A 25,533-nucleotide genomic window follows, 5' to 3' on the forward strand; every position below is an offset into this window, starting at 1 on the left:
TGTATAATGGTTGGAATTATAGGTCATGTAATACTGTATGGAACATATTGGTGTCTCAGGCTTCAGACAGAAATACTCTGTCAATCAGGGTCTGTCTGACGGATGCCATTCTTGTTTTTTATCCACTTCAGATTGTACATTAGGAGAGGTGTAGCAGTTCGGGCATTAGTCTGACACCTCTTCCTATTCAGGATGTAGTGTGAGATGTTCTGAATTGATGAAAGAAAAGTATTGAATGGGGATGTCTGCAAAGAAAGCCTCCATCCCCTCCACACTGCTTTTGCTGTTATGCTCCTCCACTCCACGCCACCTCGTCAGTTCTCACCATTCACTTTTCTCCCTCCCATCAGCAGGTGCATCTCTTCCACTGCAGGGGGAAATGAGTGTGAGAAAAGTGTAGCGAGTGAGAATGTGGAGAGGGTGATGTGTCAGGGAGGGAAAGGGATGAGAATAGTGGAGAAACTGAGGGGGGAACAGCAACAGTGCAGTACAGTGAAAGCCAGCGGAGAGGTTGGGATGGGAGAGACAAAGAGAGAACGTGGGGGAAGGGAGGAGGGGAGGGTAAGAGGACACGAGAGATGGTGTGTGGTTGCCAAGCAACGATTGATAACCAAATCCCCAAGCATCTTGCTTGTGCTGCCCTTCCCTCCCTCCAGGCCACACACACACACACACACACACACACACACACACACACACACACACACACACACACACACACACACACACAGCAGGTTTATGTTCTCGCTTTAAAATTCAATTATTCAATCAAAGTGTTGATGCTCTTAATTTAGAATGATAAAAACTGTGATTTTATACGGTATCCTGCAGTGGTGCAGGAGCTCGTATATATTCTATTTATACATTCATGTGAGGCAGCACATAGCTACAAATCCAATCTTATAAAAACAGGTATGATTGATGGTACTGAGATTTATAGGGCTCTGACTGTACTTTGCCCATAAGATTTTACACTTTGTGTGTGAAATCAATAGATCTGTCACACTAGCAGTGATTCCCATGTGGGATAGTTTCTTTGCTCGCTGCCACTCATGCTACTCGGATGACTGATAGCGAATGGCAAAGATTGTGCTATCAAAGCCAGTAAATTCTCCCATCTCTCCAGGTTGAGGGAATTGAAAGGTTGTAGGGCATTTTAAAGAGCCAAACCCGCATCTGTATTCAGTGTGGGTGCGCTTGTGTGTGTGTGGTACCTGTGTCAGACCCTCCTTTTAGCAGGTGTTTCTTTAGGGAGGTAAAAAAACAAACACATTTGTTGCTCCAAAGAGGGAATGCTGTACACCTTGAGGGAAGGAAAACAGACATAGAGTGATGCTTTTTGGACCAAAACAAATATTACTTATACTTATTTTTGAAATATCACATGCATTGTAATGTTTTGGTATAGCCACTATTAGAGTTAATGGGCTACACAACTGGGTAAAAGTCAAAATTGCATTAGGTCAAGTCACTGAAGACTGACAAAAGTCTAGGGGATTTTCCCCCGCTAGATTGAAAAGAAGGAGGGAGGGGGGGGGGGGGGTGAGAAGAGAGAGAGAGAGAGAGAGAGAGAGCGAAAGAGAGAAATCCAGCTTCAGTACCTGTTAGAGCGCCGGATGGCTGGGTGAGCAGATTAGATGTGTCAGGGTTCGTTAATCTGAGAGGGAGCGACAGACCGCCACTCACACTGCTTCCGCACACCGCTCCCACTCATCGGCGGCGAAGGGGAGCGGAGCACATTTAGTGTTGACGCGCTCCGGGGAATTTACCTCACCCCTCCACCCCTTTTTTTTTTTTTTTTTACAATGGATACCTGCAGGGTACGAGCCTGGGTGTTTCTGGTGCTGTTATGGCAGGACGGGTATTTGGCATCGGAGTTTCCGACACAGCTCATGTAAGTATATCCCCTATAATCCAATTTCGAGCAGTTGCTGTTCTGGTCTGCAGACTCGTTTCAAGTGCTCGTTGTTTAGAGACAAGTAGCCTATTGGGCTAATGAGCCACTCGCGGTGTGTTGGCGCTTTCGGTGAGAGTGGGATGGGCAGGTCGTTTCATTCATGCACCACTGGTCATCTTGAAGGTAGACAATATTTCAGCTTTCCTCTGGATGCTCGCCTCCAGGCGGTGATGAATCGTGGTTACCGTAATCAGCAGATTCGATGTCTGTGGCTGAGGAGCTCCGTGAAGTTGTCGAGGAGTTGCAGTGGCTTCGTCTGGTCCTGTTCCCTTCATGTAAAATGACAAGAAGTTGCCCCTTGTCTGTGGCTCTGAGGGATGTGGTGTTTATTCCCCAGTAATAATAAAATAACGGTCTGCCGTCCAAATATGGTAAAACAATCCTATGATTCATTTGCAAAATCCGGTTTTGTTAATTCCATACAAATTCCATACAAAGTTATCTTGGAATCCAGTTCACATTCAGGATTGTTCTCATGAACACCTTTTTAAGAGCCACCCAACAGCATACAGCACACCAGTCATTTTGTGATCGGAGGTGTATTCACATATAATTCAACAGTTTGAGTGATACACTAGATGGAAAATCAGCATGTTTATAACCATGAAAACACAGCATTTGAATAGATTCAAGACCCATCAATCTGTTTGGGAAAAAGAACAGACTTTAGTTCTACGTTCATCATTTTGGTGGGGCTACACCTTTATTTGCATGCATGAATGCAGAAACTACATTTATTTACCAGGACATTTCTAAGATACATTATCCGAAGTGGCAGTGAAGCGTATAAATTCACACGATGCAATACAATGTGATACGGTACGATACTACGATACAACTTCACTGTCAGTTTACACTGACATTCATTTTGCATTCTTGTGACACATATGGCACTTTTCATAGACATAACAAAAAGCATTTAAATGATCATCATAATTAAATGTATCACCTTTTATAGTCTTGATTCAGAACCAGCACACTGATTTTGGTTTAGCAACAGGATAGGCTGATGTATGAAATAATTCCTCCGCCTGTTGCGTTTAAATGGAGCGACTATAATTCACCTGTTAGGGCAGAAGTCGATATTCTCCATTTAAAACACGCGAGGAATCAGAAGAGATACTGTTAGCAAGTCTGAGCTTGTTCTTGTTGTGAGTTGCTTGAAAGGAGTGTGCCACAGGTTGGCCAATTATCATTGGTCAAATTTGGATTTTAATATAAAGTTTAGTTTTAAGTTTCACTGCTGAGCCAGGCCGTACTGCAATCCAGCATGAAACTCTGAATCACTGATATAAAAAAACTGAAAAAGAATCTGGTTACTGGCTCCAAAAGATCTGAGTCCACAAAGAAAGTACATGTGCTGCTACCCAGCGTTTACAATACAATTCTACAGCACCAGAAAGTTACAGAGACACTCTTATGATATTGAAACAGAAATTAAATAGCCACTGCTGTTGAGCTGCCGTAGCAGAACATACACATTTGGTATTGCCTATACACAATTAGTGACGGCAAATCAAAACAAATTCTACTAAGTGCTTTGCATTTACAAAATACATCCATCAGTCTGCAGGAAAAAATGTATTCAAAAGCTATATACAGTTTAAAAAACAAGAACATTTGACTGTACATTTCACCCACATTGCTCATTCCCAATGTCATGTTCTCCATTGGTGGTAGCGTGAAGTCTTTCGGGCTCCAGCATCCACTCTAAATGCACATTACTCTGGAAGCGGACTCTGCCTTGGGTTTGCTATGGTGATGGTGACCAATTAATAATCTTTATATTTCAATGGCCTTCGATCCGTTTCTAAATTCAATCCCAATTTGAAGAAGAGGAGGTTGCGGAGGGCTCTTTTTTTTGAGTCCCCTGCGGAGGAAAATCTACAGCCTGGATCATCTACCAGGCAGTTTGTTCATCACTGTTGAAATAACAAGCAAATATAAGTCAAAAAAATCACAAATCACAAATTTGCCTCAGAGGTAAATAAGTAAATATAAAAGTAATCAGTAAATGATTGAGTCCAAATTCATCTTCTAAGTTACTGACTCTGCATGTCTACCTGTGCATGGCTAGATACCAATTAATAGGATTTGAGCGGAATATACCTCAACATTGCTGTAATATTACTCTCAGATAAGTTGTTTTTGTTTGGAGTGTGACTGATGATCAGAGGATAGTGTTTGAACATAAACAAAACGAGCCAAACAAAATGAAAATGAAGTGGCTTCATTCAAATGCATCTCTTTATGATCCTAAATAGCTCTGTTGTTCGAGTATGACACATTTTGCACTACCATAGACGTCAAGAGCAACATTTCAAAAAAACAAGAATGGGACAAATTGCATATAATGAGTTTTTTGTTTTTGTTTGAAACAAATAAATCATGTTGGCTGTGCCAGGAATATTTCACAACAAGCCCACATGCATTGCAAATCTAAGGTGATAACTGTTGTAAGAAAAACAAAAGATTCCCCTGTACGGACCTGTGGTCAGAGCTTGATCCCAAAACCCTCCCCTGTATATCAAGGTGTGTTTTAGGCTGTAGAAGGACTGAATTGGCCTCTTGGGTATTAGTGTACAGGCTACAGAATGTGAGCAGAACACCGGGGGTTGTTTTGGTGCATCGCTCTTGGTGTTTCCATGCCTTATTCTGTTGTTCTGTCTGGACTTCTGCCTTTGCCTCTGTAATGATGTGTAATTAGACTGTAGTTTAACCCAGCCGCCCACCAAGATACAAACTATGGGCCAGCTCATTAATCTAGTGCCAAAGTTATGACATCACAACATCTGTCTCTCTCTCTTTCTTGTATTGTCTCTCCGTCTCTCTTTCTGTTTTGCTCTCATTTGCTCTTCCTGTGTCTGAAAAACAATGTAGGGCAGTGTCTGACCCAGTTGCCATTTGTATGTGCGTTTGTATGTGTGTGTTTAATTATCCAGTGTTGTACCAGAGGCTGCAGTAATCAAAGAAAGCAACCAGAGCAGAAAAAATGTGCTACTTCAGCTCAACAACAATTACTTTATTACTGTTTAGGCATCTCTGAACCACCATGTTATCTTAGCCATTGAAAAGAGCTTACATTATACTTGTGATAAAACTGTGACGGTGATAAAATAATGATAACTGTAATTCACCTACTTGTATATGTATAGAAAGAGCTGAAATAAGATACATTACATGCAGGAGGTGATCTGACTTCATATAGATCATCCATGACAGGATGAAAGGCCTCACCTTATGGTATTTAGGAAGCATCGCCATTAAACTGGGTTGGGACCTCAAGGGATGGTTGGAAATGTATGATTTAAGGATGAGGAGTTAATGTTCAGAGACTTTCCATACCTATGCATAATACATTTGACCGTTTAAGGCAAGTTAAACGAGGGGATTTGACTGCAAATATTCATAAAAAAGCAACAGGCACACGACTTTTGGGAGTAGTAGCACAACGTTCTACTTTTAATGGTCAGTTACTGTATATCATGAGCCAAGTGAGCGCACATTTGGTATTTACGCATGGACAAAGCAAATACACATACAAGGGATTCAGTATCGTGAGAATTGGAATGAGCTATTCTGCAAATGAGACACTCCCATGGAGCCAAAATATTGGAAATACATTTCGGAAAAAAGAGTCCATCTCATCCAGATTGGACGTGCAGAAGAACTCACATACTGCACCACAGCCTGGGTTGTCTCATTCATTTGTCAGCACCTGAGAGTTTTTGTTATAGAGATTTGCACTGGTAGCAGTAGAATTCACAGAAGCTAAACTCTGGAGGGACGGCCCTCTGCTTCTCTGAATGTCAAGTCCCTGGAAGCACACACACACACACACACACACACACACACACACACACACACACACACACACACAAACACACAAACTAACTCAAAATTGACTTGTCAATACTACAGGCTTTGAGAACTCAGGGGTCCAAGGTCCACTAAAATACCTTACAATCAGTTTGACGTTTGCAGATTTGGGGACAAGGAAGGGTGAGGCAGAGCAGAGGAGAGATGAGGATCCAGAGAAGAGAATTTATGAGGAGAGAACTGGCAGTTTCTTAACATCTCATGCATAGCTGTAGCTAATATAACTACTAGCAAGAATTATAAAGAATTAGATTTATTTTAATTAAATGTAAAATAACAGATTACTAAGGTTAATATACTATATACAAATGTAATGAATAGAAACAAAAACTCAAAATAGATGATGTAAGTGTAAATATGAGCATTATCAGAGAGTAATTCTAAGTAGTACAAAGTAGCCTGTGACCACTGACCACCAGGTTTATTTAGTAGTATTGTGGAGCTTTTGATCAAATCACATAATCTTCATCAGCAGATATCATTTTCCTTAATGGACTTCACCATTTAAGCCACCATACATTACAAATAATGGGAAGTTGATCTACAAGCCCATGATAATTGGGCCCACTTTTATCTGCTGATGAAGATCATGTGATATGGCCAAAAGCTCCAGAACTCCTACTAGATGACTGCTCATTCAAAAATGCTCTAACATCAAACAATTAAAAAACTAACAGAATAAAAAACTAATCTTGTGCTGCTTTTATAGTTGTGAATCACCTGGTTGCGTCCACCACCACTGGTCCATTTTGCTCCTCCTAAACAGATGAAACTTGAGTACCCAAACCCCCTTTGGTGGCTCTAAATCCCACTAACACACATTAAAATAGCTGGACATCTATGTCACATAGCCATAAAGCTCTGCCAAGCCAATGTCTACAATGTTGACGTGAACCCCTAAACCATCTGATTTTGGGAATTAAGATTTAGCTTCGGAATTATTGCTGACCCTGCACTAATATGCCCACCTCTCTTTTCCGAAACAATTTCCCACTGCGCTATCCCCTCTGGTATTCCCGCTCTTGCAAAGTTTCTCATCTTTTTCCACAAGTGTACTTGCTCAGTATTTTACCCATCCACTGTGGATTTTGTATCTCTTGATGTTTCTTTCCCATATATTTTCTGGCTTGTGGATCTTCTGTACCTTTCTCTCCATCATCTGTATTGAGCATTGACGTTTTACACACACACTTGCATTACACTCGTCACATTACTGCAATGGCACTTTTTGAGAAATATTTTCTGGGTGTGAGTATGAAACAGTATATCTCTTTGCCATTGGGGAGGATCGCAACAGAGTCTGTGTTAGCATGGCAATGTGAATGCATCGCAATGAGAGCATCTGTATCCCATGCCAACCTGTTATCATTCTCATACAATATTAATGACTTTGTCTCAGTGTGCCTGTGTGTGGGTGTTCATGCATGGCGGTGTATATGGTGAATTAATGCATCCACATGCACACAAGTATTTTGATCGTGCAAGCCTCTCAAACCAGATGCGCCTCTAGATGTGTCCGATAATTATAACAACTCACTGTGACACTTAATGCATAATGTCTTAGGTCTTTGACATTCATCTCTCGTCTATCTCTGTCCACAGCCGCTGTGGAGGCAGGATGCCCCGAGTGATTTACTATGTCAGTATATTATAACACCTGCTGTGAGCTTATTGTGGGTTGACAAGATGATTGGAGGTGGATGAGAGGACGGTATAATCCAGTGTGTGGCACTGGCAAGCTGGACCTGATTTCCCCAGAGCTCTTATACAGACGAGCGCGTCGGTCCTGGCCACCTCCCACCTCTCGCCTGTCCACTCACATCAGTGTCACCAGTCACAGCATTGGCTGACACTTATCTGATTGGTCGAAATCATTTGGAATTCTCAGAAAGTAATTGTATTGGTTGACACCAAATGGCACGTGTTTGATTAGACGGCATTGTATTTGTTTCCAGAGATTTGATTGGTTGACATTTTTTGCTTGTCCTATCAGAGTGACTCTCTTTGGCCTTGTTCGATTTTACACGTCCAGGTGGTCTTGTTACATGATAAATGTAAGACAACTTGATTGTTGACAGTTTAATTGCACTTGGAAATGTTTGTGATGCCTCTTCCAGACTGGTTACATCTGAGTTATGATTAAGAGTGGTTGTGTGCTTTTGCCTTGTCCCATAGGATTAAAGAATGGGTGGAACAGATGCAGAAAGAGCTTGTAACCCTGGCAGACTCGGCCACAGCTGGGAAAAGCCTCACTCAGGTATAAGCAACACATTTAACACTTTAACACTGCTATGGACCTACCACATACATTAATTGATCAAAGAAGATGCACTATTTGTTGTTTATATGTTATAATCTTCTTTTTGTTGAGTAAAACAGATGCATTCTAAAAACCTGACAATTTATTAAGTCATCAATTATGTGTGTGATTTTACATGTTTACTACTCTCCCTTTCTGTTTAGATCTTTCTGAGAAACCAACACCTGTACACTGTGGAGCAAAACGACGCAGAGGAGCTGGTGGCAAGAGCAGCCAGGAAAATTGAACAGCTGCTGCGGAAGAGGTCTGCTGCCTTGGAGGTACGATTCACTCCACTTAGAGGAACCAACTGTCAGTTTGTAATTTTACTTTGGTTTTAAAGCTGTGCAGAATGATAGCTCCATTAACCAGGGCTACGAAAAGAAGTTTTCCGTCTGCTTCTTGTCAAGACATTGTAGACTTGAATAAGTATATTCAGTATATTGCCAAAGTGTGTACGGTGAATCATGCGTTTAGTCCACTATTTGTTTCAACTATTGGGGACTGTGTGTTCATTTTATCAATATGTATTAAAAAGCAGCCGAATAAGAAAATCAAACCTGAAAGATGCAATGTATTACTATACGTTTTTTGAACATGGTAACATTTGTGACATTAAATCAAATCAAATTGAATAATTAAAGTAATTATATAATAACTTTACATGGCAAATTCTTATTACAATTAACAAGTTGACTGCATTTAGCTTACATGAGAATGTTGGTGGAGCAAGGGTACACCAGGACAGATAGGGCAAACTAAGAGTGGAGATATATATGTTCAAACTCTCTAATGGAAATGTGCGGACAGACCTGGATTGAACCCACAACACGGAGCCTGAGGGATTCAGCTGCAGAAGTACCACAGTACCACTGGTCTGATAGTTTAGTGTTGGTGTGATGATATGATGGGAGATAGATAGTAATCCTGAAATCTAGTCAAAGTGTTAAGACTAAATAAATCTTTAAAATGTTGCACTTCTATTTTTGTACCATGCACATCGAAATCAAATTGACCACCTCTTTGCACTAATCATTGTATTCAGATACTGATTCTTATTATTCAGATGATCTTCGACACTCCTGCATTCAAAAAGGTAGCGGATAAATTACACATTATCCCCCTATAGGCCAAATTGAATCATAGTTATACATAGAAAATAATCATATTCTAAATGATGTAGACAATACATTTAGATTTTAAATAATCTTATTATACATTTACGCATAAAGCATTCCGTTGCAGTTACACCACCATCTGGCTATCTATTTAGTCAATTATTCATCTGGCTTAGGTCTCACACTAGTTTTCCAAGTGTGATTGCTTTGGGTTTGGTTGCTAAATGAAGGAAGTCACATTCAAAACATTTTAATGATCATTTGGCAACAGGATCCCTGGCCCCTCTCCATATCTGAAGGCTTCTTGTGAGGGAAGCAAAAATTAGGAAGAAATCAGTCAACAACCTTCTCAATTCTGGAGGCCATTACTTTGTAACAAGCTATGTTGGGATTATTTTGTAAAAGTGGTGAGGCGATCTCCTGTGGTATTTTATGGATGATATAATATAGTTTGTATATGATATAACAGCAGGGGGTGAAGCATGCAAACATTAGAATAAAGAGCGAGATCTTTCTTCTGCAGTATCCAATGTGATAATGAGAGCTTTGACCCTGGGGATGTTGCCTTTTTCTCCCCCTCTCTTCAACCATTTTTTACTGAGAAATGGGTCAGAGATTCTTATCTATATCCGGAGTTTTAACTATTTTTATACATTCAGAGTTCACAGCACCCCTTACTCTGCCTTTATAAGGCATCACCATTGTTGTCCTATTAGTAATGGAGAGAGAGTATTTATGAATGTCCATAAACACAACTCCTGCCCAGTGTCTGTCTTGTGTATGTTAAGTAAACACCCTGGTGTTCTTATCATTTTTCCGAGTACTGGTGCCATAAGATGCGTAAACAGCAAGGAGAAAATTGGCTTTAGTGCATTATCCAAGTTATAGAAGAGAGATGATTGTGAGGGTTGTGTGTGTGTATTTGTGTGTGTGTGTGAGCGTGTGTTTTTGTGTGTTAAGGGTAGGTGGTGGGTGGGGGTCAGCTAGCCTGATTCTGACAGACCATTCAACCTCCGGACATCGATCATTCTCACGTTATATTGCGTCATTGTGTGTCATCCTCACCTACGTGTAACCTCAAGGCACGCTATATTGAATTTTCTGTCCTTAGATGTATGGATGGGGAGATGAATGGAAGAAGGGATGATGTGAAAAAAGGGCAAATGCATGAACTTACTACACGGAGTAACGACAGAAAGAACGAACAGTCTAGTTTAGGGGTCTTTTTAAGACTTCTCGGGTACAACACATAGCAGTGTCACTGAACACCAGCAAACTCAAACATGGCTGTTTATCAGACAGAATACAGGAAGATAATCTTCATTCCAGTTGGGAGATCTTTTCTTGTTGGGTGTCTTTGATATGAGGTTGGGAGTGACTCTTAATTTCAATATAATTGATAAATCAAGGCACTTGAGCCACTTTCCCTCAGTTGTCAACTTTCACACTTGTATCCTCCCTTTGCCTCTCCATTTCTCTCTATCTCTATCTCTCACCCTCACCTCTTTCCGTTTCTGATCTCTAACTCTGCATGATAGATGACCTATGAAGGGCCACAGTGTACCTATAGCAACAGGTGTGTGAAACAAGTGTGCACGTCTATGTGTGTCTACTCATGCTTCCATAAACAAGTGTGTGACAGAGCGTAACATGCATTATTAATGAGTACTTGGCTGAGAGAGATTGCTTGATCAAAGGTTTTACAATGTATACCGGAGCTTCATCTCAACAGGAAGCACACACACACACAGACACTTACACACCTACTGGGATGTAACGCATAGTGGCTATAGTGGCTCAAGCCAATTCTCATTTTTCCTCTCTGGCTTGCCTTTCCTGACTAAATAATAATTATAATCACCAGCTGTCACTTGTGGCATAATGCAGCTTTTTGCAAAGGACAGTAATGATAAGTTGCGTGGCCCAAAAATGTATATCTCTTAATTTACACATTCATTCATTTTTATTGTAGGCCACACATGGTACTGTATATATGCTTAGCTACTTTACCTTCCTGTCGTAAAGTGTCCTCTTAGATCAGTCACTGTTATATCTGTCAACACAAAGCACTCACTCTACATTTCCAGAGGCACCTAGTTTCCATTGTTATTAAAGAAACAGGTAATATCAGCAGGGGATGACAACAGACAAACTCCTACACACGTACGCATCAACTCAGAAACGTTTACTTGTCCTAAACAAGTGCGGAGCTGTGCAGAAGTCATTCGAAAGCTTACTTCTTCAACTTAAAGTTGTGGTAGGCAGGTTTATTTTTGCCGTCACTTTCCGAAAATTATAATTCAAGTAGTCTGAGAGAAAACTAGACTTCTGCATCTTGGCTCTCTTTTTAGGCTTTAGAAAATCTAGCTTGTGAAGGGAGACTTTGGCCAATTACAGGTCATTTCAGCAAGAAGGCGTTCCTATTGGCTGTTCTACAAATGCAGATGCATTTGCATGTCCCTTCAGATGCTGAAAGCCTGATTCAACAGTGGAATATCCTGCAGGAAAAGTTACTATTCCAGCATTGGCATTAACTGCATGGCTTACACTGCAAAAGGAAGACAGACTTATCAAAAAGAGAGCTTCACAATATTGGCGAAGCATTTCACAGATGAAGAGTAAATGTTCAGCCTTCTGCTAACCGTAGCCGGCTCTGCCAGCTCATTGCAGCTCACGGCTATGGTTGGTAGAAATTGAAACTATTAGCAACGTTTTCTCTCCATCTCTGAAGCGCTTCGCCAATATTGTAGCTGTCTAGAGCCTTGAATCACAGTATGTCATATAGAAGGGATTACAGGCAAGAGAGAGAGAGCGAGAGAGAGAGAGAGAGAGAGAGAGAGAGAGAGAGAGAGAGAGAGAGATGACCCTGAAAAGGTTTGTCAAAAGCAGTTGACCACATAGTGAAAGAGTGTGATGTGCTGGAGGCTAGATCCAATTACTTCCACACATCTCTCCCTCCCCCATCCACAGACTGTTCTCTCTCGGTCTCGCTGTCTATGTACACTGTAATTAAACACTTCATTATTGACGCTTCACAACTGTTATGGCAAAAGGCGAACTGATAAAACACTGAAGACAGAAATCCACGCATGCTGACACACCAAGTTATTCACAGGTCCACAGTCCTCCTCGCTCTCTTGCTAACAACCAGCAGCCACGTCTGGTTTATCCTTCTTTTTTTAACAATCTGCATAAAGTAAGTGTATGTGTGTCTATGTTTTTCTGTGTGTACAGTAGTGTGTGTGTGTGTGTGTGTGTGTGTGTGTGTGTGTGTGTGCAATTTTCTCTAATCTCCTGGGGTGAAGGGCTCTGTCCAGTGACTAATGAGACAGTCTACAACATTACTTAGAGTAATACCTCAACCAGCACCACTAACACTCTACAGGACCCAGGTGGCCCAGTACAGTGTGTGTGTGTGTGTGTGTGTGTGTGTGTGTGTGTGTGTGTGTGTGTGTGTAGGTGTGTGTGTGTGTGTGTGTGTGTGTCATTACTGGCATGTAAGGTAATTTCATCATTGGAAAACAGTGGAATGATGGGCTTCTGTAAAGCTGTTGTTTATGGACTAAAGGAACATTTGACTCATCGGCATCTGCATATTAAAAATAGATATGAAGTGATTGCTATTATTAAATGATGCCAGACTTTAGCAATGATATCTATAGTTGCTGGCGAATTTGTACATTTTCAGTTCTCTTTGTGATTAGCTTTGAATTCAGTCAGTTACAGTTGCCTCGATAATGATTCATTTTCACTGCTTGATTAATATTTTAAAATGTCCATTGAAATTCTCAACAGCAGAATCTCCTTCTCTGCTCTTGATACAAATCAAGGGGAGCACGATTTAACATTGCACTGGTACATTTTGAAGCCTGAACAAGGCCCAAGCCTCAACATCAAGGCTTTTGCTGCTGTTTGTTGTTCAGCTACATGTTCTTTAATAGTATACACAACATTTCTCAATTTCCACACTATTCAAAAGAGGTCAGTATGCCTGGCATACTTGATGTTGTCATTATTACTTTCCCCATCCCTTTTGATATTGTCATATTCAGTAATGCAGGTGAGGTCTCAACATTCACAGTCATTGCAGCAGATATATGGTCTGTAATAATAATATTATTAATAATGAATAGAGCTAAATGATAATATAGCATTTGCATCAGGCGTACAGATACAGGGTTAAAGCCATGATATTGTGTAACACCTAACTAACACCATTTTACTGGATAGGATGACATCATTAGCGCTATAAAATTGCTTAAAATGTCTGAGATAAAAAATATTGTCTGAAATATCTACATTGAAATTCCCAATTACACTACACATATAATGACTCAATACAAGTTAGTCTGTTAAATGCCATACTGTTACAGTTCATCTCAATTCAATCTTACAACATTTTGATCATATTTAATTTTCTGAAATATTTTCTGTTGAGAGTTCAGACTCACTGGATCTTGCTTTGCAAACTATGTCCTGGCATAGTTAGCAAAAAGCTATTCAAAGGCAAAGCAATCTGTTTTATCACCAACACTGTGCCTTACATGAATGTGACATGACAAATCCAGACTCATATTTGTTTTTTCTTAACTTCTATCTAGTGGTATTATCACAATAATAGTTTATTTGTACTCCTTGTACCACCCTGGACTGTACAAATAGGCTTTCCCCTCTAGATTTTACCTTTACAACTACATTTAAGAGGAATGTATGGTCAAATAAAACCAGCTCCGAGCAACTTTGCAAACACTTTCATGAAACAAACGTGTTTTTGCAACTATTTCAATTACTTTACATTATAAATCTATACTGTAAACAAGATGAATTAATCTTTTCTTTACAAATTGTAACCATATAGAACTATATTCTCTAATTGATCTATCTTTTTAGTGTTCTCATCTTCAAAATGTCTTATGTAATGCAGTTCAGTTCAGTTATCCAGTTCCCTTCCGTTTTATTTGTGCATGTGTTTAACAGTCTTTGGGACCCAGGTGTTGGACCATATTTGTATTAATATGTTGCCTGCTGTCACAATGTTATAATAATGAGCACAAGATGTGACATTATGATGTTTTCATGTGTGTGTCTGTGTGTCTGCGTGTATGCGCAACGCAGTAATGAACAGAGGCTATGATACGATCAGAGATATTCCAGTCTCTAGAGCAGATGTTACTGAACCTCCCATCTCCGCTCTGCGCTCATCATATTAAACAGTCAAGAGGTGTCTGCATGTGTTTGCATTCGTGTTTGTGTGTGTGTGTGTGTGTGTGTGTGTGTGTCTGTGTGATAGACAGTGAGAGAGAGAGAGGGAGTGGGAGGGAGCAGTGCAGATGGGGAATTCTAACTAGACTTATGGAAGCCAAGGAACAAGTGTCTTATACATACATGGAGAAGAAATCCAAGCTGCGTTGGTGGATGACAACATGCTCGTGGTAACATTGGATTGCTTGATTTGGAGGCAGCCACAACATTTCACTGTCAAGAGATGCAGTTGTTTCATAATAATAATAAATAATAATCAACACTTAAATTCCATATGTGCTACATTTCATACTTATTATTGGGATCCTTTGTTGTAAGTACAGTAATCGAGCAATCTCTTTCACCAGTTTGAGATCATTTTTTTCAACCACAATCCACGGGAGCATTGTTGGTCTCTTGACACTGTTACCACTACATTTCCATCATGCTTTTCCACACGTGTTTTGATCTTTGCCTCATAGGAAACTGCAGCAATTTAGATTTGATCAGTCTCACTTTTGTAATAAATTTATCTTGATACCACTTTCTGAAAGGGCATCCAGTTATACGTAGACTGTATAAAATATGGACATAGTCTCCGTGACATCACCAATAGTTTTCTGAAGAGCCGTTGTACAGCTCATAGTGGGCCGCTATCTTGGCAATGACAACACAGCGTAACTCACAGCTAGTCAAAAGAATCTGTTAGTAAAACAAGGTATTAACCACTGATGAATCCATTAGTTACAACTTATAAACCCTTTATAAAGAATGCTGTCTTAATAAGTGGTCCCTGTCTTGTTTTCCCTGTTGAATTAGAAGATTATCAATATTTGTGTTGGAAAGAAATCCAGCAGAGTCCCTGTGAAATCTGATCTGGTGGCACACAGCATTTTCTAAAGTGGACAGCCGAGATGCACATCTTTGACATAAGAGCCAAAGAGCCAAATAAAGCAATGAGACTGGAAGCAACTGTAGATTTACTGTTCCCATCGGAGGGTTTGGCCTCTGAGAGAAGTCATGTGAAGCAGCACGGCTCTCTCCATGGGCTCTCTGAGCTGCAGATTCCTCTGCTCTTTCTCTCCCTCACGCTCCCTCTTTCCCGTTACTCATCTACCCTAATGTTTTCTGTCGCCCTCTCTCTCTCTCTCCAGTGTACTGTATCTTTTCTGTGTCCATGCTCTTGGCCTTTTGTAACTGTTCTCTGTCAAACTGGAATAGGAAATCAACCTTTCCTTATCTCTTCTTACCTCTGTCTCTCTTTTATCGTGCTCACTCTTTTCTCCTATGTCTTCCGTCTCCCTCCAACTGTCCCCTTTACTACTTTGTGCTTTTTTGTATCGCTCTCTCTTACCCTTCCTCCAGTCTCGTCTGTTCCTCCATATGACTTTGTATGTCCATCTCCCTTATTTTCCATTTCCTGTTCCTCCAAAATCTCCTCATTTATTATCTCCCACTTTTCTCTCATTACTCCTTACACACACCTTTTCCCAGGAAACAAGCTAATGTATTGCTGGGTAAGCCCCCATCCTTCTTTACTGAACAACCCCCACCTACCCTTGTATATACATCTCTCTTTATCATCCCACTGTTCATTCGCATGAGCTACATTTTAATGAGAAGTACGAACACTGTGATCATGCTGAGTCAGAGTATTATTTTTCTCTCTTTAGACTGGACTTTCCATTAATCAATCTACTCATATTTTATGTCTTTTTCTCTTCTATTTTCCGACTCCTCTCTTTTCTGCTCCTCACACTGACCCTTCACATCTCCCACGTTGTTTACTTTCTTGTCATCGCTTTGAGTTGGGACTCATTATGGCGAATAGATAACCAGCGTTCATGAATGTGAACACGTTGTCAGAAACGGGGATGGAAAAGACGAGACTGGATGTGGGTGTTAATGATCTTTTAGGCCGTTACTACTCTCGTGGGTATTGCTTTGTTGTCTGGGGGAGAAGGCAGTGTGCTCTGAATGGCCCATTGATTTCAGGCGTGTGGAGACTGAAGACACACATGCACACAATCACGTGCACGCGCACACAGACACACATACACACAGGGAGTCTGGGAGGCTCTGTGAGGTTTAGCAGAGCCTGTCTCATCTTCCCTGTCTATCCTTTAAGCTGTGTTCTGCTTTCTCACTAAATGCATGGCGGGCAGCTGGGCTGCCCTGGCAGAATGACAACTAAGACTGGTGAGAGCAGGGCAGAAATATCTCTCTGTGGGGCAAGCAGGTACAAGCCCGATACCATCCAACACTCAGGCCAACTCTGACTGTTTCTATGCACTCTAAGGCTGTAGTGTAATGATCACATGCATCAATGTGCATGAACAAGGGAAGGTGCATGAAATGAGAAATATTATATTATGTGCCCTCTTTGGCTGTTGGGATATTGATAGAAACAGTTGCTGCGGTCATCATTCGGCCATTCTCATGTTCAACTGGGAGTAAGATGTAACCAATATGTATCAGCAATTCTGCTCGCACATTGTTTTTGCCTCCTCGTGTAAGATTTCATGATTTTCATTAAATTCCTTTTCCTCTTAGCTCGGCTTTCTCACCGGAGCACCTCATTCCTTAAACCGCTCCACTACCCTGCGCCCATAGATCCCCAGTCTCTCCTCTCCTTCCCCCATTAGAGCTGCAGGGGAGCGGTGGCTCTCCTCGGGTCTCCAGTGGTCATCCAGTGACAGAGTGGACTCATTATAGTGTGGAGCTGGGATATCTATACCACAATAAGTGAGAGGGAGACTAATGAGCGACGAGATCACCGGGAGTGTGTTAACGCAGCCATTAACTAAACAGTTGTAGTGCTAAATTTGTATTTTTAAAATGAGAAACGCTTTCTTCTAATCAATTAGGAGAGACGACAACTCACAGTGTCTCTGTAATGAACTGTTATGCCAGTTTGGAGAGGCTAGCTGTCACGATGGGAGTGGTCTCGTCAAATCAAGGTTCTGTAGTTTAGAGTGGATTTGATTGTGGCTTTGCTTTCTTTGGGTAGCCTGATACCCTCTCCCTGTATACATGTTTGAAAAAGAGAGTGATATAGAAAGTGATACGGACAAAGTAGAGAAAAAAGAGACGGGTAATTAGTTTCTTTCTCCATACACCCCTTCTCCCCCTCCCCCCATATCTCCCAGAGGGAAGAGGAGCCTCGTCAAAGCCCTGTCATGAATTTTTAACAACCCTGTCGGTCTGCTCGCTTAGGTGTGTGTGTGTGTGTGTGCGTGTATTGGCATGTGCGTGTTTATTTACTTTTAGTGTGTGAGGGATAAGGGTATATTGAAATATTGAAATATCCTGTATTCTCCATTAATGTTAACAAATTGCCAGAGCATGACGCATGATGTATGAAGTATTGAATGGCTGTTGCTTATATGTATCAAATCATATACAACATCATGGAGATAACTGTAATCAATATCCATATGTTCACGCACCGCTGTGTGGGTGTTTCTGCATACATTTGCAGTGAAAGTATACATATGCATTTAGCAAATTAACCACATTTTGAAAGATGGTCTAGATGTGTGTATGCATATTGATAAATCTCAGTTAGCTCAATGGTGTGACATTAACATGATGTGATGTTACATTGACATTAGCTGACATTAATGACAAGGCCCTCTGCATTTGGCCTTTTCAGCATGGATATGAATGGCTGCGCCTGCTTTTCCTCAGGTGGTACATTATTATAGTCTTAAATCTTATCCTTCCTTTTTTTTTCATGAAACACACAACAATAAGTTTTTTGTTTTGAATATTGTCACCTTGAATGTATTTGCAGTGTAGGTTTTACTGAATTTAACTATCATTAAGAACCAAACGTGATCAAATACGACCACACCCAGTTCTACCTGCGTTGTTAAAACCCCTGAATACTCTGGGTCACGTGGAGACAGGTCTGGAACGGAGCCCAGGACTGGAGGCCTGGAGGAATGTCATACATTTTTGCAGGTATTTGGTCATAAACCAAAGTATCGCAAGAAGAGATAAAGGAATGTATGAGCATCTCTACTTTAACGTCAACTATTTCCGGATAATAGCAAGGCTGACAGAAGTAGGTGGTAAGAAGTGGGTAAGGGGCCATTTTCCCCCCCAACTTTAAGGTCCTGTCCCGATTTGGCATCACGGCTGATGTGATCCCATCAGGAGATGTTTTGATCTTGTTTTAACACTTGTGGTAGCCGGACACCTTGTCTTATGCTAAGAAATATTATCAGGTGAAAATCCCGGAGTGCACTGGCTGCCAAACGTACCTGTTTCAAGCATAACAAAGCTTGTATCTAAAAATGTCTCTTCATTTTGATTGGGCACTTTTGCAGTGAATGCAGTCTTGACATTTCAAAACTCTTTAAAAATGCATGAAATAAAAATATTAAATTACTTCACATATTAACTGTAAAATGTAGAAATCAGATCTCTGTCTCCCCCATTCTCTGTGTTTTTGTTTTCTTGTTAGTGTTCTCAGTTTTGCCCTCATTTCCCTAAAAAGGAAAGAATAATGATGGAATCACACTTTGAAAGATCACAAAGAAAACCAGTTAAAGCATTGAATGTATTGTGCAATTGGAAGGCAATGTCTCAATATCACAGTATTCTTCCACAATTTTAAGTGCAAATACCAAACCTGTGATGTTTCAGTTATGAATGAATGCTACCCTGGATCTCTACAGAGCACGGCAGTCATTTGTTCCCAGAGTGATAAATATGTGCTGTTTAGTATGTTTTTGTCTGTTTTATTGCTTGTACTGTGAAAGAAATGTTCTAGTGCGTTAAATGAACTCTTAGTCTTACCACTATTCTCTTTCTCTCTATTGCTTCTGAGTGTAAATGTGTGTCCACTGCGCATGTTAGAGAGTTGTGTAGTAGAGCAATGGTGAGGTTAATTACAATTGCATCCCCCTGTTATTTAGTAGTATCCAATTTGATTGACAGCTTCTCAGTTGCTAATCAATTTGCACTTCACTTTATTCAAAGTTCTGGTGTTTCTTTCACACACTCTCTCACTCACACATACACACTCAAACACACTACTCTCTTACAGTACAACCTTTTCATTCTGCCAGTACTACACTGTGGTGTGGCCTTTAGCAGACAGTGCTGTAGGACTGTGACAGCCCTGTGGTGTGAGCTCTGTAAGTGAGATCATAATCACTTATCCGTCTCAGGGATAGTGTCCATCATGCTTTTTAACATACTCTCTTTTGCTCAGGCTTTCTATAATTAGACTGAGACTGTGGAGGAGGCATACCGTGTGCAGTTTTCAATCTATATCCCTGTCATATTTCACTCCCCAGAAACTGGCCACAGCTGCTGAGAAATTCCAGATGGAGCATATGTGGGAAGACGATTTTGAGGTAACAGAAGGACACAAAAATACAGACCCGCACACAGGAATACTTGCAGCACAAGTATATGTATGTTTTATGTATGTGTATTATATACTGTATGTGGGTAAAACACAGGGAGAAACATTAATGGCCATGCACTTGATCTGGATTTACAAGCCATAAATTATTTTCATTGTTTGAATAGGTTTAATCTGTTTGCGTCTGTGTGTCGTTAGCACTGATTACATCTCCATTACTAAATTGGTTTATTGCATATTATACTCTGTGTTATGTCTCATTATTCCCTCATTTCACATGACAGATACTCTGATTTCTAAGAAGTACAGGGGCACGCAATTATAACGCAGAGTAAAGTGGTGGTCAGGAAAAAATACTTGTCACAGAGATGGTTATAGATGTCTCTAAGCTGTGGATTGCCATATTGCCTTCTCAATGGCAGAAGAATGCTTCCCTGGAGCATTGAAAATGGCTGTAGGCACACAGTTACAGATGTAAAAAGAGGAACACTCTACACACACTCAGCTTAACTCTTACAGTAATCATTTGTATGGTACCACAGACTAGTGTCTTCATTAACATAAAACTGGAGAATTTACTAATGGAGTTGATTGCCAACAACATAAAGAGCTATTTAGAAAGGGATTAAGCATTTCATGATTGAATAAATGTTACACTTCTTTGTGCAACACCCTAAAGCCGCCACAAAGTGATGTTTGTGCTTCGGTGTGACTTGTTTACAGGGTGATGAAATCTCCTACTACAACGCAAAGGACAACGTGAGTGCTTTTTATTTGCTCTCCTTCCATATTAGCCCCTGCAAACACACAGGTCACACTCAGACATGGGCCAGTAATATGGTGTTGCCACACATCACCCTCTCTCGCTCTCTCTCTCTTGTCCTCCCTTTCACCTCCTCATCTTCCCTCCTCTCCTCCATTTTCCTTCTCCTATTCACCACAATGGTATCTTATTTTTTTCACTCTCGCTTTCTATCATTGCCTCGGCCTTTTATTGCAATCCCTCCCTCTTTTGCTTCCTCTCCAGGCTTTTCTTCCCATGTAACTTCCTCTCCATCATCCCTTCTCCCACCCTCTCTCAGGTGAAGAGGTTTCTGCCATGTTCCTCCTCTAATTGACAGATGAGATGTATGAGCTGGCTACACTGTTGCTTTATTAGGAAGCAACTCTCACCCCCCCCCCCCCCCCCCTGCCTTTTCTCTCTCCCTCCCCCCCACTCCCAATCTACCCTGCATTCTTTCCTTCATATCTCATCATGCTTTTCTTCATATATCTTCCTGTCTGCACTGCGCTCATTGATGTAAATTGGTGAATGCACACAATGAGTTATAAATCTCCACAAGGGGCACAGACAATCTTGCTGTCTCTTGCTTCTCCTTCAAAGTGAAGATGATAACAATGCGAGAAAGTAAGATATTAGGAATACAGTCGATGCTATTTATTCTTAAACGAGCTGGGAGGGTGTGAAAAGTGCCGCGATGACATTCTCACATCAGACAGGAGTTGAGTGCTTTTAAATATACCTACAAACTCTTTTCCGCGTGCAATGACGCTTCAGCAAATAGAATAACAAGGCTTTGTGTGGTGTCTTAAACCCATTACTGTCTGCATCTTGATTTCTTTTTCCCCTCAGCTGGATGCAAATGAGACAGAGGGAAGAAAATATAGGATTCGGCCAGACTTTAAAGAGGACCCATCATTTAAACGTTTGACTGATCACAACCACACGGCTGTCCACATCCCCACTGACATCTATGATGGCTGTAAGTACACACACACACACACACACACACAAACGCACACAAACTACAGTGGTTACCATGGATACAAGTGACACACCAACCCATTATGACATGTTGTTTACAGATAGTCCCGCTAGCAAATGTTCCCATGGTTAAATGATGAATGAAGTTTTAAAAAAAGTGATACAGCATAATAGGATCTTCTCTTGTCCTCTAAGCCGTGTGTCCTTGGGATGTAAATGAATAGAGGATCCTCTAAATGAAAAAAAATGTTGCCTTTGTCTGAGCAAACCTATCAAGGTTTTGATAAAGAATCTTTTGATTCAAACTGTTAATGTCCCAGGGCTTTAAATTCATTGAAGCATAATGATTAATACAAAGTCGACTGATAAAAATTCTTGCCAAGGAATCTGCATTCCATACATACATATATACATATATATATAACGATAATCCTGCAAGGTTTTATTTGGAAATATGTCTTTCTCCACAGTATGATAATTGTTATTTTTTTATACTTAGTTATACTTACCTGCCCGATACTATCTATGCTGTGAAATCAGTAGGGTTTGTACCGTTGTTTGGGTCCGAACAGTGAGTTTTAGGATCCATTTCACCACTAGTGACAGAGGAATTATGCTGCTTTCATGACACAAGTTTGTGCTGCCTACTAACCGAGAGGTCTCCAACTACTGTGACCTCGAGCAATGCAGGGACTGACTCGCATTTTTACAACAAAGAAAGGATCATTAATAATAATATGAATAATAACTTTATTTATATAGCACCTTTAAAAACAGAGTTTACAAAGTGCTTTGACTTTGCAATAAAACCACAGCAAGCTCAACAGGGAGGCCCAACAAAGCAAGACAAACTAAGGTAAGAGTTGAACACTGATAAAACAGTACAATAGATGAAAAGATAAAACAAACCAATACGATGCAAATAAACTTAATTGCACTTACTGTTATCAAATCTGGGCCAGTAACTGTTTGATGGCCATGTTCATGTCTGGTATTGTAGTGTATGCCTATGTAAAACAATTTTAGATTTGAATGAAACATATGTGCATCTGTTCAGTGTGTGTTTGCTCTGTAAAAAAACGAAACATTTTTGATCATTTCATCATCATGTGGTGACATTTACCTTGAGTGCTTCAGAGTAATTTGATTCTCTAGAGTCCCTGTGACATTAGCACCGCTCAAGTTGAATTTCAATGACTTAAGGATGGTCTGTTGAATATCTTAACTGTGGTCTGAATTATGTATTATATTTTAATAGCTTTCTTTTCTTCGATTCTTACATTTTGAGCACTTTAGTGGGGTTCTTATCATAGCGTGACTTACAATGAGCAATAAAGCGTTCAGTGCCTTGCTCAACGATACTTCACCAGGACACATGGTTCGCAATGAGTTTGAACAGTTACAGGAACGTTTCTCTTACCACCAGGCTGCATTGTTACCGCTTGGCTTGTGCTTGTGTATTTCTATCTGTGACTGTGTGAGACTGAGTATCTGTTCGGTATGTGTTTAGATATTCAGTTACTCGTATACAGTGGAATGTCATGCGTCAGCAGTGACGTGGAAGGACAGCAGAATGGAGTGACTTCCTCAGCATGCCCCTCAGCCTGCTGGGGAACCGTCTGGCCTCAAGGTTACACACTTCACCTTTCTGCTGACCCCAAACACAGGGGCAGAAATGAGGGACAGGGATGGCACACATTCTTGTCAGAGTCTGCTATCTGTAAATGTGCAAGCCTATTTCATTAGCATGCTTTTGAACTTGTTGTGACTTTATAATTTTTTCCCCCAGAGACACCTCTCTGGCTATAATCTGGGCTGGGTGCCATGACTCCTCATACTGCTTTTCTCACAAGGTGCTGTTTGTTGGAGGCCTGTAATGAGTATGCATAGATACACTGAGCTGCTGGGACCTATTCAGGGCTGAAGTCTGATCTCAGTGAGATGAAAGAAACTATATATGTGTGTGCGGAGGACTCAAAGCTTGGTAGCAGGGTTGCACCCAACATTTATTTTTTTATTGATGATTTTAATAATTATTTTCCCGATTAGTTGATTAAACTAACTATAATCTATCTAAAATATCTGGAGTAATATGCAGTTCAGATACTCAAATATATTTTTGCATCAGTGTGGGGCAAGGGAAATAATTGAAACAATTTACTGATTACGAACACTCTATTACGTTAGTTACATCATTTTTCTCATTCTCTTATACATTGTGGTTAAAATAAACAGAACATCAAAATGCCCAAATAACAACAACAGATGACGCATGGTGTAACGTGACCATGACAGAAGTGGTTCAGACATTTCTTTAACATGGGGCGATGCTGAAAATCTAAATGTAAATTTCTGTAATCGATGACGTTGATTATGTTGACAAATCGCCCCAGCCCTAACCGGTAGTATACTCACGGAATGGGGAACAATCTTGTGGACTGAAAAGGCAGTTCCCACTAGTTTATTTTGAGGTTGACACAATGTTTTAGGATTAGGCTAGAGTTAGAGTAAGCCGAAGGCGTAAGATTGGGCATGTGGTGCTGATGGAAATGGGATACAGGAGGAATATATTCAAAGAAGAGTCCCCACTAAAATAGCAAGATCAATGTGCGTGTCTTACAGTGTGCACACGCTCATATAGTGTGTCAAATATTGGCACACATGCAGAAGTATATGTTTTGTATGCCTGGAGAAAAAAAGAGACAGAGGATTTATACGTTATTGCGGTTCCAACTCTCCAATTTGATCTCCACCCTATAAATGTGCCAGGAATAGCCTTTGCTCAGCTGGAGAAAATTGGATTTTCTGGGCAAAGTGGGAGGCAAGTTTATGAAATCAGCTTCTATAGGCAGCAGCATGTCACGTGTGTGTGTGACGAGTGTACAATAGGAAGTAGACGTTCACTTGAGATGACAGAAAGATCACAAAAGCCACATCTGTTGGTCCAGTGAAGGACATGGTCACATGTATGAAAGCAGTGGTGTTGCTTTTGGATACAGAAGCTGAAAATGTATGTATACAAAATATATGACAAAAAAACATTTTGAAGAGAACAGTATAAATGATATTCCTGATCTTCATGATAGAATCCTTCCGAGCAGTTTTCTCTCTTCCAGAAAAACAGAACAAAACAGCCGACAAAACACACAGTGACTCAACACAGAAAGACTTGATACAAGATGGACTGATACAAAGTATTGAATGCATCATGACGTTTATATTTAGTCCTGTAATGCAGTAAGACCCCCAGTTTCTCAGATCCACAGAAAATAATATTTGGCCAGTCCTACGTTCTACTACTACTACCTTGCTACACTGTTGATCTCACTCTCGCTACTGGATGACATCACTATATCAGAGGGAATCTTTCTTTAGTAGAGTGGGCATTCTGTTCTAGACATAAAGTGATGATGAGTGTATGAGGGGATGGACTATTTGAAGCAGTGAAATACAATTTACACTTTAATGTTCAAAATAAACTAATCCACGTTATGTTAGTGAAGTATAGTGCACCCCTGATATCCCACTGAGATGAAGTCATCGTAGGCTGTAGATTCAGTGTGGCATCAAAGCCATGCCGACTGCAGCCAGGGAATTCATTAGTGTCAGTGGCAATAAGGGCAACTAGAGGATACTGTATCCCTTATGAAGCAGCGGTGGAGTTTAGCTTATGAAATATTATGACTAAGTCGGGAGTACTCAAAACCAATGGAAACATTAAAAAGAACATATTACCACTGGGTTAGATGTCTTTTTGGTTTGCTTGTTTAGCACTGTATTTGGGTTTGTTTGCATAGACTATGTAAGTATGTGTATACAGTATATTCTGTGTACATCTTACTATAAAGCCATTTGGCAATCTACATAGCATTTAGCAAACCTGTGTGTAGATAG

The 25,533-nt window shown here is 40.5% G+C and overlaps 1 protein-coding gene across 1 annotated transcript in view; it reads left to right on the forward strand.

Moving 5' to 3' along the window:
- Positions 1-1,805: 1,805 nt before the first annotated feature.
- LOC306698083 (voltage-dependent calcium channel subunit alpha-2/delta-1) overlaps positions 1,806-25,533 on the forward strand; it is a gene marked incomplete at both ends in the record, with an annotated part of 52,436 nt that continues 28,708 nt past the window's right edge. Inside the window, 6 exons of the mRNA XM_079162249.1 lie at positions 1,806-1,894; positions 8,012-8,093; positions 8,300-8,416; positions 19,804-19,863; positions 20,598-20,633; positions 21,508-21,637. Of these exons, the coding sequence (XP_079018375.1) occupies positions 1,806-1,894; positions 8,012-8,093; positions 8,300-8,416; positions 19,804-19,863; positions 20,598-20,633; positions 21,508-21,637 (514 nt within the window). The remainder of the gene's footprint in view (positions 1,895-8,011; positions 8,094-8,299; positions 8,417-19,803; positions 19,864-20,597; positions 20,634-21,507; positions 21,638-25,533) is intronic.

Source organism: Pholis gunnellus (genome assembly GCF_910591455.1).
Source record: "Pholis gunnellus genome assembly, chromosome: 7".
Classification (NCBI taxonomy): domain Eukaryota; kingdom Metazoa; phylum Chordata; class Actinopteri; order Perciformes; family Pholidae; genus Pholis; species Pholis gunnellus.